This window comes from Onychomys torridus, chromosome 13 (assembly GCF_903995425.1).
Source record: "Onychomys torridus chromosome 13, mOncTor1.1, whole genome shotgun sequence".
Taxonomy (NCBI): Eukaryota; Metazoa; Chordata; class Mammalia; order Rodentia; family Cricetidae; genus Onychomys; species Onychomys torridus.
Window position 1 is genome coordinate 23,487,064 of NC_050455.1, and position 16,068 is coordinate 23,503,131.

Here is a 16,068-nt window from a genome sequence, read left to right on the forward strand (position 1 = left end):
ATTTACAATCAAACCTTGTGACTTTTTTCAAATCTTTTGCTCCTCAGAGAACAATCCAGAAAAATAATCTGAACCGCATTCAAGTTTTGCTTGCGAAAGAACAAAAAGAAAGCGTTCTACCTCTCCCTGCACAGAGACCCACAAAGGGCCTAACAAAAGTGTCCCAGAACAAACATTACTCAAACTCTGGGGCCAGCCATAGGAGAAACTCTTACCTGAGCTGAAGTGACAGCAGCAGCAGAGAACAAACAGCTAATGCTATTGTTCTGGCTGAACACACAACCCACAGCCCTCAGCTTATATACACTGGGCCTTCCCATCTCAGATCAGGTTCCAGCAAGAGACTGAACAAAAAAAGACTTCCTGCCTGTCAGGTGAGGTTACCTCTAAAGGGAGAATGCAAATACCTAAGTAATACTAGAATGGGTATAAAAAAAATTTGTTTTATTTTTCTAATTAATTTTTAAACACAAAATCATTTTCTAGTTAAATGAGGGGTTTTTTTTTTAACATATAAGATGTGCAACTATCATCCTTGCACTGAAATGCTTTCTACCAGAACAAAATTTTTTTCCCTGAAAAAACCTTTATCAACATTATGAGAAATTAGTTCATGACCAACTTTTCTTTTTTTTCTTTTTTTTTCTCCCCCCCCCCCAGCTGAGGATCGAACCCTGGGCCTTTCGCTTGCTAGGCAAGTGCTCTACCACTGAGCTGAATCCCCAACCCCCTAACTTTTCAATTCATCATTTGGTACTTAAATAAATCCAAAGAGTACTTTTCTGGTGGTACATACCAAATAACGATTTGCCAAGCTTCTTTCACATGTGTACATTGCATAGCTAGAGTTAGTCTTCAGCATGATGCACTAGTGTAACAGAAGTGCAAAGACATTTCTCTTTTTCTACTTATTTTATCTTGTGTGGATGTGTATGCGGCTGAGTGTATGTATGCACACCAATTGTGCAGCTGAGTGTATGTATGCACACCAATTGTGCAGCTGAGTGTATGTATGCACACCAAGTGTATACAGGAGCCTGTGGCGGTCAGAAGGTGTCCCCTAGAACAGGAGTTGCAGATGGCTGTGAGCTGTCAGGTGGTTTCTGTGGTCTTCTTTAAAAGCAGGAAAGTGCTCTTAACTACCTAGCCACCTCTCCAGTCTCAAGGATATTTCCTTTTTATTTTTCAGATTTTTACAAGACAATTCTTAAGTAAACCACATAGGGATTAGTAAAATGCCTTCTATTAAAATAAAACATAGCCTGGGTGTGGTGGCTTCTGCCTGTTCTATTATATCACCACCTAGAAGACGGAGGCAGGAAGATTGTCATAAGCCCCGGGCCAGTCTGGGGTACAATGTGATACCCTGTCAAAAAAATACATATGTGTGAGTAATTGTAATGAAAAATCAATGGTCCTTAATGTTTAATAGTTTTTTTTTTCATGTGTGTGTGTGTGTGTGTGTGTGTGCCTGCATGTATGTATGTGTACCATGTGCATGCCTGGTGCTCTCAGACATCACTAGAGGGCATCTGATCCCACAGTGGTCCTCATTTCACTTGAGAATAAGAAAAAAGTGTATTACAGAATCTCAAAAAGTACTTTTTAGAAGACTTTTATCTATTATTATCGCATGGGTATGTGTCTGTGCACAATGGGGTGACGTGTGTGTTACAGCACACAACTGGAGGTCAGAGGACAACTTTGTATGATCTGTTTTCTCCTTCCACCTTTATGTGAATTCCAAGGATCCAACTCAGATCCCCAGGGATGCTGAACAGACACCCTTACACCCAGCCAGCTCATCAGCCCTTAAAAGGCACTTTAAAGCTGGGCGGTGTTGACATACCAGCACTCAGGAGGCAGAAGCAGGGGGATCTCTGTGAGTTCCAGGCCAGCCTGGTCTACAGAGTGAGTTCCTGGACAGCCAGGGCTGCACAGAGAAACCCTGTCTCAAAACAACAACAACAAAAAAGTACTTAAAAAATTTAATCAATATTTTTTGTTTCAATTTCAGATGAAAATGAGCTAATTGATGCTGCTTAACTTGGTGCTTATTTTCATTTAAAGTCTGAGAATAATTTTGTTAGTATAAAATACAATAAAAATAATTACATCAAGTACATAAAGTTAAAACTCAAAATTTGCAAATAATATACAGCCCTAAAGTCCTGGAAGTCCTGAGTATGTGCTCAAGTATGTGTAAAAATGTACTTTCAGTAACATCAGAGGTATGAATGAAATGAAGCTGGGAACCATTTCGCCCACCATCAGTGACCATGGTTTTTGTTTCTCTACTACTTGTCACACTTTGTCTTATTTTCCTTCCAATACTTAAGACAAGATGTATTTCCTGGTATAAGTGGCTTCAACTAGAGTTAAGATTTGTCAGTTTTCCTTTACACCTCAGACATGCTGCTGTAAGAGCTCTGGTGTAAGCTGCTTCTCTTCCTGGCCACCCACAAAACCCTTGAGTCCTGTTCATCTGATCTCCGTATCTCCAAGGTCTACCGGCATGTTGTCTATGCCTCCCAACAGAGGTGAGCAGGCCTCTTGTCCCTTAGGAACACTTGGACCTTGCAATAACTTTTACTTTAACTCGTGACAGACAAAGTCACCAGGGAAACTACCCCAGATGAGACCCCCAGATGAGAACACTGTAATAGTAGCTATCGATTACTGACTGCGAGGTAATTGTTCACTTGTGAACTAAGGTGGGAGCTAATTTTATCTAATTCATAAACAGTAACAGGGACTGGAGAGGTGGGTCAGCAGTTAAGAACACTGGCTGCTCTTCCACAGGACCAGGGTTCAATTCCCAGCACCCACATGGCAGCAAACAACCATCTATAATTTCAGTTCCAGAGGATCAGACAGCCTCTTAGACATGCATACAAGCAAAATGCCAACACACATAAAATAAAGAAACAAAATTCAAATATACATATTAAGTAATGGACACCTGTAGGTCAAAACATGGGACCGGTAAGAGTGTTTTAAAAACCCAATTTTGTATAGCATAGCACACATGTTCAATCAATATTTACTATTTACAAAGAAGATGCTTTTGCAAACCTCATACCATTGGCAAACATACAAATGCTTAATTAAGTACATGCCACAGGTAGATAGGTTCTAAGGCACACCTTTTTTTTCCCCCCAAGACAGGGTTTCTCTGTGTAGTTTTGGTGCCTGTCTTGAATCTTGCTCTGTAGACCAGGCTGGCCTCGAACTCACAGAGATTTGCCTGGCTCTGCCTCCTAAATGCTGGGATTAAAGGCATGTGCCACCACTGCCCAGCTAAAGGCACACATTTTTAAGGAGGTACAGCAGTTGCAGATAATGAGGTTAACTGCAGCAGACAACATCTGTGTTACACACTTGGACATCAAAATCAGCATGGCATGCTTGTGTGACACCAAAAGAGGCCAAGCTTGTGGTGAAAATGATTACTTCCAACCGAAGTCTGCTTTAAATACTGTTTCGTTGCCTGGCACCCAGCCAAAATAACACCATTTGCAAGTTGTTGCTGCCTTTGAACCACTCACCAACTTTCAAGCCATTTGTAAAACAAGGTAAATACTATGGATTTACTAAAAATAAGTACGGATCAGGATTTTTGACTCACATTTCTTTAACCAACTTATTCTATTTGATCCTGAGTCTTGGCTGCTCTCCTGACAGAATAATCTACACAAGCCACAGCTGACAGAGCATGGCTTTCATGATTAAATGGGGGGGGGGGGGGCTCTTGCTGCGGATGACTCTAGACTCCAGATGTATTTACCCTTTGCACTTCAGAAAGATCCCTTCCCTGGCTTAGTATTAGATCATAATTTACCGACCTCTGATTATTCCCACTCCCACACCAGGGACTCTAAAGGCATTACCAAGAAGTGTCCTGGGGTTGGGGATTTAGCTCAGTGGTAGAGCACTTGCCTAGCAAGCACAAGGCCCTGGGTTCAGTCCTCAGCTCAAAAAAAAAAAAAAAAAAAAAAAGCTGGGCTGTGGTGGCACTCGCCTGTAATCCTAGCATTTGGGAGGCAGAGGCAGGTGGATCTCTGTGAGTTTGAGGCCAGCCTGGTCTACAGAGTGAGTTCCAGGACAACCTCCAAAAAGCTACAGATAAACCCTGTCTTGAAAAACAAACAAACAAACAAAAAAAGTGTCCTTTTCTGTTTTGTTTTGTTTTGGGCCTACGTTGTTCACAAAATGCTCTTTCATACTGTGCAGTGAGGTTTTGTTTGCCCTGCTTTCCCGGTGTGTGGGGTTGTGTGTCTAAGTACACAGAAAAAGTTAAAAATATAAAGCCAACACTGTCCCTCCAAATACTGTTTTATTGCTCTTGGGGAAAAACCGAAAAGATGCGAATTTGATTGTTTTTTGTTTGCTTGTTTGTTTTTTTGTTTGGTTGGTTGGTCTTTTGGTTTCTCTGTGTAGCTTTTCGCCTTTCCTGGAACTCACTTGGTAGCCCAGGCTGGCCTTGAACTCACAGGGATCCGCCTGCCTCTGCCTCCACCCAGCTAGAATTTGATTGAATTTTGCTTAGGAACACGATCTCCCAAAACAAGGGGTTAAGTGTTTTAGCTTTAATTGGCCACTTTGGCCGTTCTTCTGCAAGAGGATTACAGCCATGAAATCCTAATTCTGTATACCCAAACTGGCAACATCCACTAAGAGGCTTCTAGCCAGGAACAGTTTTTCTGGTGGGCATAAAGGTAATCAAAATACACACACACACACACACACACACACACACACACACACACACACACACACATACACCAAGGAAATGCCCAGGACCTACCTCATGCTGGTAACTTTTGAGATCACAAGACTAGGAGAGGTAATAGAGCACTGGGAACTTTATCCCTAGACCACAGCTTCGGGATGCACCAGAGGGGAGGAACGAGGGAGGGGGAGTGCGAGGGGGGGGGGGGGGGGACGGACGGACGGACACGCGTGCAGACTCTACAGCTGCCTTAAACTAGAATGCCTCGGTGGTTTTATACTGAAGGAGAAGGGCAAGCAAAATACATACACAGGATTCCTATCACCTTGGTAGTTAAATTGTTGGAAAAGCGAAACAAACGCACAGGCGCATCCTCAGGTTGTCAGGTACAAAAAAAAAAAAAAATGTACTCATAAAATTAAGGAAGTGGGTCGGGTGCAAGCTCGCTTTCTGTGGGCTTTCTAGGTTAGAAGCAGCAATACATTTTTGATGACTACCAACAGGAGCAAACCGATCACAGATTTGCTTTGTGAGATGTTTACTTAAATGTGGAGATAAAAACCAGCTCGCTACTGGGAAGAAAATTGTTTTCGGGGCAAACGTAGCATTCCCCAGCTGCAAATCCAGGGAACGCAATCACAACGACCTGATTAATCTTTCAGCGAGTGAGTGCATTAGTTTACTTCCCCAAGAATACTAACAGGGAAAAGAGGGGGTGGGGGAGGACGGCTTCCACAAAGCCTAGAAGCATGCCTCCAGCACCAGGATGGGGTGCAGCCTGTCCATTCAATCCTGTGCCTGTCTGGGAGCTGCGAGGGGCCTAAGAGCTTTAGGGGGAGCCCTGGAGTGGGCAGAGTCTGTCTCGGACGCCGACCTCGAATTGCTGCTGGAAGTTGGGGCGTCCAAGACCCCTCGAGACAGCAGTTACTTTTCTAAGCAACTCCAAGTTGCCGCAACCCCACAGACCCCCTTCTCTGTCAGAGGCCAGGGACTGCTGCCCCGCCTTTCCACCCGCTGCCGGGCTGGGCCGGTGACAGTCTTGAGACAAAGCCGCGGACCCCCACGTCGCGGCCCCCCGCACCCGCGCCCTGGCCGTGCCTACCTTGATGCCCTGCTGCTGGGTGGTGAGGGTGAGCTTGGACTCGTCCAGGAGCAAAACTTCGCAGTAAAATTCTTCCGGAACGGCGCAGAAACAGCCCATGTCGGCTGAAAGCGTCTCCAGCCAGGCGAGAGCAGCGACCGCGGTGCCCGCCGCCTCCTCCCCTCAAGCGCGAAGCATTAATTTATTGTGCGAGCCGTGTAGAGGGCGAGAGGCGCGGGTCTGGGTGGGGCCCGGGGTGCGGGCGAGCCCTGGGGTCCTGCGGTCGAGCCGAGGGCACCCCGAGGAGCTTGGAGAGCGGAGGCGGGAGGGCGAACGCGCCCCGGAGCGTCAGGGGCCCGGGGCCACCCTGGAAGCGCCCGCAGAACTGGGCACCGGGAGCGGCGTGTCCCCGCGCATCCTGCGGCTGCGACTCCTCTTCTGAAGACTGGGGCGGCGACCTGGGGACGACAAGAGTCGTCTGGCTAGGGATGGCCGGCCAGAGACACGAAAAGGGCGAGACGGGCGCTCCAGACCCTCCCCGGGTTCGGACGCCCCTCGGTACTGCGCAGCGCCAGCCCCACTGGAGCGATTCCCCTGCCGGAGCTCCTGAGTCCCCACCGGGCGCGCACTGCTAGCGCCGACCCCGCCCCACACCCCCCTGACAAGGTAGGCAGGACGGAGAGCGCTCAGTTTCTCTTTTGTGTCCGGGGGGTGGCCACGACCCCCAGCCTGGGACGCAGGGCCAGCAGCGAAGGTCGCCACTCCCTCCCTCCGCCACTCTCACAGCCAGCCCTGGGACGCGGAGGGCCGGCCAGGGTTCCTCACCGAAACCAGCCCGGGAAGGGGGGGAAGGTCAGCTTGTCGCGGGCCGCGGCTTCCGTCTGAGGGTCCCCGAACTCATCCCGCGGAGATGGCCAAGTTCAAGCTCTCCTCTCCCGAACGCCCTGCTACGGGGACCGAACGCCGCTCCTGCCGAACGTCTTGAAAAGCCGGGCGTCGGAGGACCTGCGGACGACCGGGAGCGACAGCACCGGGGCGCCAAGGCCGCCGAGGCTCCGGGGAAAGTTCTTGGCGGCGCGCGGGGCGGAGCCCTGGGCGGCAGCGACCCAGGTGCGGAGGGCCCGGGCCCGCGGGCGTCCGCAGAAAGCCGCCGAGCTGCAGCAGCAGGATCCCCGGGATCGCGACCCGAACGCCCCCTCTGGGCGGGGTCTCGGCTAGGGGCGGAAGGCGGGGCGGAGGTGGTCCGTCTGGCCCGGTGCCTGCAGGTCCCAGCGAGAACGCGTGCGCTGCGCCCGAGCAGCGCGCGGCCGTCGCCAAGTCACTGCGTTCGTTTCCCTGGGAGACTTGGAGGTTGGCTCCAGGCCCGCAGGGCGCAGTTCTGCTCCATCGGACCCCTGCCTTCTGCGGTCTCAATCCCACGCCCTCCTCGCGGCCGGCCGGGGCCAGGCACTGGTGGGCACAATAGCTCTGAGGCTGCAGTGACCCCTGGTGGGTCCCGGTGTCCGTGCACAGGCAGCACAAGCTGAGTGTGGAAGCCACAGGACCCCCGCTGGCCCTGGGAGCAGGTGCAATCTGAGCTCTCTGGCTGGGAAGCAGCCGCGAATTAATGCGACTGGCAGGCAGAGGAGGCTAAGGAGGGGGTGGTGGGGAGGAGGACACGCAGTGGGAGGTGGCCGCGCAGACCTGTTTCTGTATTGACTACTAGAAAGAGAAAGACCTTAGCATCAGGTAGAAATTCCCTCTTCTACCACTTGTTAGCTTGAATAGTCAAAACTCAAAAAAGAAAAAAGAAAAGAAAGAAAGAAAGAAAGAAAGAAAGAAAGAAAGAAAGAAAGAAAGAAAGAAAGAAAGAAAGAAAGAAAGAAGGAAAAAAGAAAATGCTACCTAAGTAAAAACTTTGTTTCCGCAGCAACACAGTAAGAACAGCTGTCAACAGTGATTTCCCTCGAAGGACTTCCGTGTGAAACCTCACTTTTCCCTGCCCAGCTTCCAGTAAAACCCTCCTTTATCTCCCAACGTTTCCGGAAACTGAAGCAGGCTTTGCGATTCTAGCCAAATTCTGCATGCAACTCTGGGTTCTACTATAAAAGTTTTATCCAACTTAAGCCTCTGGGTCTTAGCAGCTCTTTGTGTTGCTTTTCTGCAACACAACTTTCCTGTCGTTGATCGTCGCATGTGATTGTAAGATATCTTCATGATTTTCGTTCTTTACCACAATAGGCAGCACAACCATCTATGCCTGCAAAAGTCAAAAAATGAAAGTCCTGAGTGTAACCTTTGGTGAGTTCGAAGCCACCTACCTGTTCCACGGTTCTTTGGTTTGGGGATTTTTGTCTCTTGCCACTGGTGGAAAGGTTGAGGTGGGGGTGAGGCAGTAATTAATGATATTCCATACATACAGCAGCCTTTATTAAGTGAGACATTTTATTTTCTACCTCTTTATCAGAGATTGGAGATAAGAACATTTTAAAAATCTGGTTTTAATACAAAATTGAAGCTTCCTAGAGATAAGAAAATTCCACAAATTTTTAGCAGCATTACTGAGTATAACTGACACACCATAGCTACCTATCTTTAAAGTATTTAACTTACATTTTGACATCTACACACCCATACAACCATTAAGCTGATAGATATATCCATCATCTCTAGTTTACTTCAGCCTGCTTGGATTTCCTCCCTGAAATACCTCACCACACCTCTCCTCCCAGGCACCCACAGACCTGCTTTCTGTCCCTATAGATTATCTACACTTTCTCAAGTTTATATAATGGATTCACACAGTGTCAAATCTTTTTATTTTTATGGTCTGGTTTGCTTCACTCAGTACAATTATTCTGAGATTTATCCGTGTTGTGTAAATAGTCCATTCAATTTTATTGCTTGGTGGCATTCCATTATACACACAATCACAGCATACACGCACACTCACACACGTCTGTGTGTATGTATTTTACCATTCATTTGGGTGTTTCAGATTTTAAGCATTACAAATAAAGTAACTAAGCTGATTATCTTTGTCTTGTCAGCTCTGACTGTCATAAGAGAACATCATAGATTAAGTCGCCTATACAGTAGACGTTTGTTCCTGGAAGCCCACGTTCATCATGCCAGCAAGGTCCGTTTCCAATACGGCCCCTTCGTGACTTAAGGCAGCCTCCATCTTGCCATGCGCTCTCTTTGTGTGTATGTGTTCATGGACGCAAGCACCTTGGGCTTTATTCTAAGGACACAGATCCTTCAGTGTCAGGCCATCGCTTACAATCGCATTTAACCTTAATTGTTTCCTTGGAGACTGCATCTCTAAATACAGTCATGGGGTCAATACTTAACACAAAACACTTAAGAGACACAGTTTAGCCCAGGATAAAAATACCTATCTTTATATGGGCCGTTGTGTGCATTTCTTTTTAAATGTAGAATGACTGGATGAATAAGAAGATAAGCAAGTGGCAGATAAGCCCATGGAAAGAAGTTCTACTCCATTAGTCACTGGAGAATGCAACTTAAAGTCACCCTAAGGGGAAGCTCACATGCAGAGCTGCCCTTTGGAGTCTTAGTGACTGGTGTGGGGTACTTTGTAATCTCACTGCTATTGCACACAAAAGAAAATGCAATCACATCGGATAAGAGTTTGGCAGGTTCTTAAAACTTGAAAAACTTAACAAGATACAAAGGAAAATTTTTATCAGAAAAATCTTTTTCAGTGTGTGCAGAGTATAGCAGCATGTCCTATTTAAAGCTCTCTAACCAAACTTTTCAGAAAAATTTTAAGTATAATATTTTTCTTTGGTTAAGATCCTATTTTGTCCCAACAAACCTGATGCAGATAAGTCAGATGACACACAAATTCAGAATAAATGAAATTCTGTAGAAATACATGGGCCATCTATGAACAGTTAAAGAATCCTCATCCAGAAGGAAAATATTTCACTTTACAAAGACATCCTCTATCCCTGGCTGAAATGTGCACTTCAAAATGCCAGGCACAGAATTGCTTATTAGGTGGTCTGGTTGGAGGGGGAGGGGATGGTGGTGGTGGTGGTGGACACCAGAAGAGAGTATTGAATCCCCTGGAGCTAGAGTTACCATCAACTATGAGCAGTCCAGTGTGAGTGCTGGGAACTAACTCTGGTCCTCTACAAAAGCAGAAATGACTCTTAATGGCTGGGCCATCTCTCAACCCCTGGAATTCCTTTTAAAGCACTGTATTCTCATTAGAGAGATGTGTTAAACAACCCAAATCATCTCTCACCTTTTTCATAACTTTACATTTTCCAAATTTCTGAAACTTAATGACAACTTGAAAAAGGAAAAAAACTTGAAAATATTGATGATAAACATAAATAATTTCACAACTTATATGTGAGTGGGTAAGATGGCAAAATCACCCTGAAGACTTGGTGACCACTGATTCCTGGCCTAACCCCAGAGTTCTTAATAAGTAGGTCTGGAGACTTGAGAATTTCCCTTTCCAGCAAATTCTACCAGTGATACAAGGACGTTTTGCAAAGCACTAGAGGTTATCTTCTCCCCAAATAGTAGAAGTTGTTGCTGATTACCTACAAGTAATTTGGAGGATAATCTGTTCTTCACTGGTAGCCCCTCTGTTAATCTACCTCATTCATCATGTCAATGCCCGTCAAAGAAAATTATTGAAGAGCCTGTCAAGTTGGTCCCAGCAGAAAGAATAGTTTCTAAGGAAAGGAAATATCCTTGCTTGCGTTTTGTAATACTATTGTGTATTGCCTAGGGCTACTTGGACAACATACTCGTTTTTCTTTCTAATATTGAATGTGCCCAGGCACATTCACCTTTTAAGGCTGTCCTGCCTTTTACTCAATCCATGTCTATGTCATTAACCAGTTTCCCTCCCTTCAGAGTACTGACGTCCAAGACGGCATTTATTGAAATGCCTCAAGACTGTTGCCTACCTTGCAAGGAAACTCACTTCCCAAGATTGTCCTGCCATGAAAGCTGCTTCTTCTTCCTTGTGCTCTCCAAATCAAGGCTCTTTGTAGTTACGGAGAGTTCTTAGGCAATTTTAAAGCAAAGTCTTTGTTGCTGAATGCGTTGAGATGGCTTATACTTAGTATAAATGGTTTGGAAGTTTGAAACACCCTACCTCCCTTCGCTGCTCAAATGCAGGCTACTTGAGAAGTCTTATCCTTTTAGGATCTTGGGAGTTGGGTTGTTGTTTGTTTGTTTTCAGGTTTCTAAACAACAGATTCTTATCTTTTGCCTGTTTAATTGAGAGAGATTCCAGAGACTGGTTAATGTGGGATAAAAGAGAGAAGGGGAATGACGGTTCAGTCAGCGAAGTACCTGCTGCACAAGTATATGATCTGAGTTCAGATCCATAGTACCCACATAAAAAATAAAAACCTATTGATCATAACCGCATGCCTGTAGCCGTATCACACAGGGGGAAGGAACTGGGAGATCCCTGGAGCTCACTGGCCAGCCAATCTAGCCTGAATGCCAGGTTCAGTGAGGACTATCTCAAAAGACAAGGTGAGAAGCAATTGAAGATGGCCCACATCAACCTCTGGCCTCCACACATGTGCATACACACATACACACAACACACACACACACACACACACACACACACACACACTACCCACATACACACAAGTATGGTAAAATGGTATTTGGGTAGATTGTTGGAAGAACTAGAAAGTGACTTAAGGTTTTTGGAATGCAACTTGTCATACATATAATATTTTAAATATGCATGCACTTTGATCCAGACATTCAGCATCTAGGAATTTAAATCAAAGCATAACCACAGATAGATGTGAAAAGATATTTACTATACCATTTATAATATTAAATTTTTAAACAATCTAAATGTCCAATAATAGGAAAGTGTTAAGTTGAACATGATGTATACATATGATAGTGTACAAAAAAATTAAATAGCTGTATAATATACTGACATGGAAAGTTATCAAAGGTTTAAAAAAAAAAAAAAGAGGACCTCGCATAACTATGCAAAATTGAAAGGGTCTGGTTTTGGTTTGACTTTTCTTTCTCTACATTTTAAATTTTTTTTATTCATTGTGCTATGCAAACAGGGCACATATGGAAATCAGAGGACAACTTTTGGGAGTTGGTTCTTTCCTTGCACAGTGTGGACCCCAGGACTCAAACTCAGTTCCTTGGGCTTACCTGAAAATACCTTTGCCCACTGAGCCATTTTGTTGGACCCTTTTTTGTTTGTTTGTTTGTTTGTTTGTTTGTTTTTATGATACAAACATGCTTTATTGGTTGCAATAGTAAATGAAAGAGAGAAAGGAAAATATCAGATTTTGATCCTGGGATCTGCAGACCCAGGCACTACCTACCCTCTCTTGTTTTTAAAAGAAAATTTAAAGTTTTTGCAATTCCCATTGAAAATTTTAAACAAAAAATATAATGGATTCTTATACTAAAACATGAACTCTGTCAAATTATTCCTTAATGAAGCTGGACATCATTAGAATGGGACCATTTTTCTAAGTCCTAACCTAGGTTGTAATGTATTGACTGTTTTACCTAGTTAATATGTTCTGAGTTTTTCCCTGAATAGCAGATATCAGTGTAATGACAGCTGAGTCACGTGTTAGTCCTGTAAAAACATGGAGAAAACAATAGAGAAATCAGCCTATTTGGTTATCTCATCACTATTTTTTGTTGTTTTGTTTTTGGTTTTTGTGGGGTTTTTGTTTGTCAGCTGTCTCTGTGGGTTTCCCCATCATAATCTTGACACCCTCCCTTCTTTTCTTCTTCTTCTTCTTCTTCTACTTCTTCTTCTTCTTCTTCTTCTTCTTCTTCTTCTTCTTCTTCTTCTTCTTCTTCTTCTTCTTCTTCTTCTTCTTCTTCTTCTTCATGCCGAATGCCGTTTATTGAAGGAGGGAGGAGGTCTTAAATACAAGTTTACAGCACAATGGGAGAACCCTGGAGGGCAGAAGTTCGCTTCTGATTTTTTTTTTTTTTTTTAAGCTGAGGATTGAACCCTGAGCCTTGTGCTTGCTAGGCCAGCGCTCTACCACTGAGCTAAATCCCCAACCCTGCTTCTGATGTTTTACAATCTTGCATCTAAGCTGTTAACGCCCAATATGGTTGATATACAGACAAGGAGCTTCCCTTAAGCATTCAGGAGGGTGGAATCTCCCAGGGAATTAGCATAGGGAGGATATCAAGGTCAAGGTCATCATGCAAGGCAACAGTTATCCAAAACGGGAGCCAGGGCCCTACAGGTCCCCTCCTACTACTAAAAAACGAGCTACTGACTTAGGTTGTGTGGGACATCAGCAGGTCACCTTACCCGTCATGGAGACACCTGTCCAGGCCACACAGGCATTCTGTCTAAGGTTGGTGAGCAACCCCCCTCCACCACCCAGGCATTACCCATCTCTGAATACTCATTATCATACAGGCTCAGTCATTTGAAAGCTGCAGAGTTACCTGTTGCCAAAGATCTCTAAGTGGCACTGGGCTTGCAATCTGTGTGTTCGACACAGAAAAGACCAACAGAAATCTTAACCCACTCATAGCTGGTAGGCTAAAGCAACTGAGCCATTCCCTTCCTTAATGAGCCTTACTGCAAATTGGTGTCCTTGTAAGATGGTATCCCGAGAGCAAATGGAACTTGAGTTTGTAAATTTATAACTTTCAAAGCCAATCGAAATGTATATAACTATTGATTTAAATTTGTCATGCCTAATAGAATGAAAGATTAATAAACTGTGGTAGCTACCTTTGCTGCCAGGGTCTCCACTGTGCTAGTTGTAGTAACCAATTATGAAATGACAATCCCAGAAACAGTAGTAGTGGTGGTCCCCGTCACTGTTATAGCAGCAACAACGGCAGCAGTGATGTCAAATTCTCTTCTGGAGCATGTGGGTATCCATTGGCATGGACACAACTCCAGGAACACAAACCGCCAAGGCCCATTATTCTTGATCCCAGCACGACTTTAGCTGGCAGCTCTGCAAAAGAACAACTAAGAACCATAAAGGAAAAACAGGCAGCTCACAAGGAGCAGAACTAATGTTCTCATAATGGCTACATTCAGACTCACAAATTTTAAGGTATCTTCAAAGGAGGCTAAATGAATTTCAGGAGGACAAAAAATGTTGCACAGAGCCACTCCTGAGAAGAAGGTACTGCTCCAGCTTAAATAGGATTATGAGAATGAAAATGCTTAGCTGGCATGCTACTGTTAATAAATGGAGGTCACTCAGTGCTCAGAAACCCAATGAGGAATTTCATTGTCCTTAATAGTGTAATGTTTCATTGAGAATTGCTCAGTAATTGAGTAAAACCAAATCTTATTATAAGCAACAGTCATCCCTAGCGTCCTCCATGCCATATATATAGCTTTATGGTTCTGTGGGTTGCACTGAGTGTTCTTTGCTTTCTATCTAGAATCCACTTATGAGTGAGTACATACTATGTTTGTCCTTCTGGGTTTGGGTTACCTCACTCAGGATGGCTTTTTCTAGTTCCATCCATTTGCCTGCAAATTTCATGCTGTCATTGTTTTTCTCTGCTGAGTAGTATTCCATTGTGTATATGTACCACATTTTCTTAATCCATTCTTCAGTTGATGGGCATCTAGGTTGTTTCCAGGTTGTGGCTATTATAAATAATGCTGCTATGAACAGAGTTGAGCATGTATCTTTGTGGTATGGTTGAGCATTCCTTGGGTATATGCCCAAGAGTGGTATGGCTGGGTCTTGAGGTAGTTCGATTCCCAATTTTCTGAGAAACCACCATACTGACTTCCACAGTGGTTGTACAAGTTTGCATTCCCACCAACAGTGAAGGAGTGTTCCCTTTGCTCTGCATCTCTCCAACATTGACTGTCATTAGTGGTTTTGATCATACCATTCTGACAGGTGTAAGGTGGTATCTCAGAGTCGTTTTGATTTGCATTTCTCTGATGATTAAGGATGTTGAGCATTTATTTAAATGTCTTTCAGCCATTTGTGATTCTTGTTTTGTGAATTCTCTATTTAGCTCTTTAGCCCATTTTTAAATTGGATTGTTCGGTATTTTGATGTCTAATTTCTTGAGTTCTTTATATACTGTGGAGATCAATCCTCTGTCAGATGTGGGGTAGGTGAAGCTCTTTTCCCATTCAGTAGGCTGCCTTTTTGTCTTATTGACAGTATCTTTTGCCCTGCAAAAGCTTCTCAGTTTCAAGAGGTCCTGTTTATTAATTGTTGTGCTCAGTGTTTGTGCTGTTGGTGTTATATTTAGGAAGTGATCTCTGGTACCAATGCGTTCAAGAGTACTTCCTACTTTCTCTTCTATTAAGTTTAGTGTAACAGGATTTATGTTGAGGTCTTTGATCCATTTGGACTTGAGTTTTGTCCATGGTGACAGATATGGATCTATTTGTAACCTTTTACATATTGACATTCAGTTATGACAGCACCATTTGTTGAAGATACTTTTTTTCCATTGTATAGTTTTGGCTTCTTTGTCAAAAATCAGGTGTTCATATGTGTGTGGAATAATGTCAGGGTCTTCAATTTGATTCCATTGGTCCGTATGTCAGTTTTTATACCAGTACTAGGCTGTTTTTATTACTATAGCTCTATAGTAGAGCTTGAGGTCAGGGATGGTGATGCCTCCAGAGGTTGCTTTATCATTCAGGATTCTTTTAGCTATCCTGGGTCTTTTGTTTTTCCATATGAAGTTGAGTATTATTCTTTCCAAGTCTGTGAAGAATTGTGTTGGGATTTTGATGGGGATTGCATTGAATCTGTAGATTGCTTTTGGTAAGATTGCCATTTTTACTATGTTAGTCCTACCTTTCCATGAGCATGAAGGATCCTTCCATTTTCCGATATCTTCTTCAATTTCTTTCTTTAGAGATTTAAAGTTCTTATCAAAAAGGTCCTTGTTTAGTTAGTATTATCCCAAGGTATTTTGTATCATTTGTGGCTATTGTAAAGGGTGATGTTTCTCTGACTTCTTTCTCAGCCCTTTTATCATTTGTGTATAGGAGGACTACTGATTTTTTTTTTTAGTTGATCTTGTATCCTGCCACTTTACTGAAGGAGTTTATCAGTTGTAGGAGTTCCCTGGTAGAATTTTTGGGGTCACTTATGTATACTATCATATCATCTGCAAATAGTGAAAGTTTGACTTCTTCCTTTCCAATTTGTATCCTTTGATCTCTTTTTGTTGTCTTATTGCTCTAACTAGAACTTCTAGTACTATATTGAATAAATATGGGGAGAGTGGACAGCCTTGT

General features: G+C 43.9%; 1 protein-coding gene across 4 annotated transcripts in view; it reads right to left on the reverse strand.

Annotated features, from left to right (window-relative positions):
- Epb41l4a (erythrocyte membrane protein band 4.1 like 4A) overlaps positions 1-5,938 on the reverse strand; it is a 204,375-nt gene extending 198,437 nt beyond the window's left edge. For all 4 annotated transcript variants that reach the window (XM_036204697.1, XM_036204698.1, XM_036204695.1 and 1 more), the window contains exon 1: positions 5,835-5,938. In XM_036204697.1, the coding sequence (XP_036060590.1) occupies positions 5,835-5,933 (99 nt within the window). In that variant the 5' untranslated portion in view covers positions 5,934-5,938. The remainder of the gene's footprint in view (positions 1-5,834) is intronic.
- Positions 5,939-16,068: the final 10,130 nt, after the last annotated feature.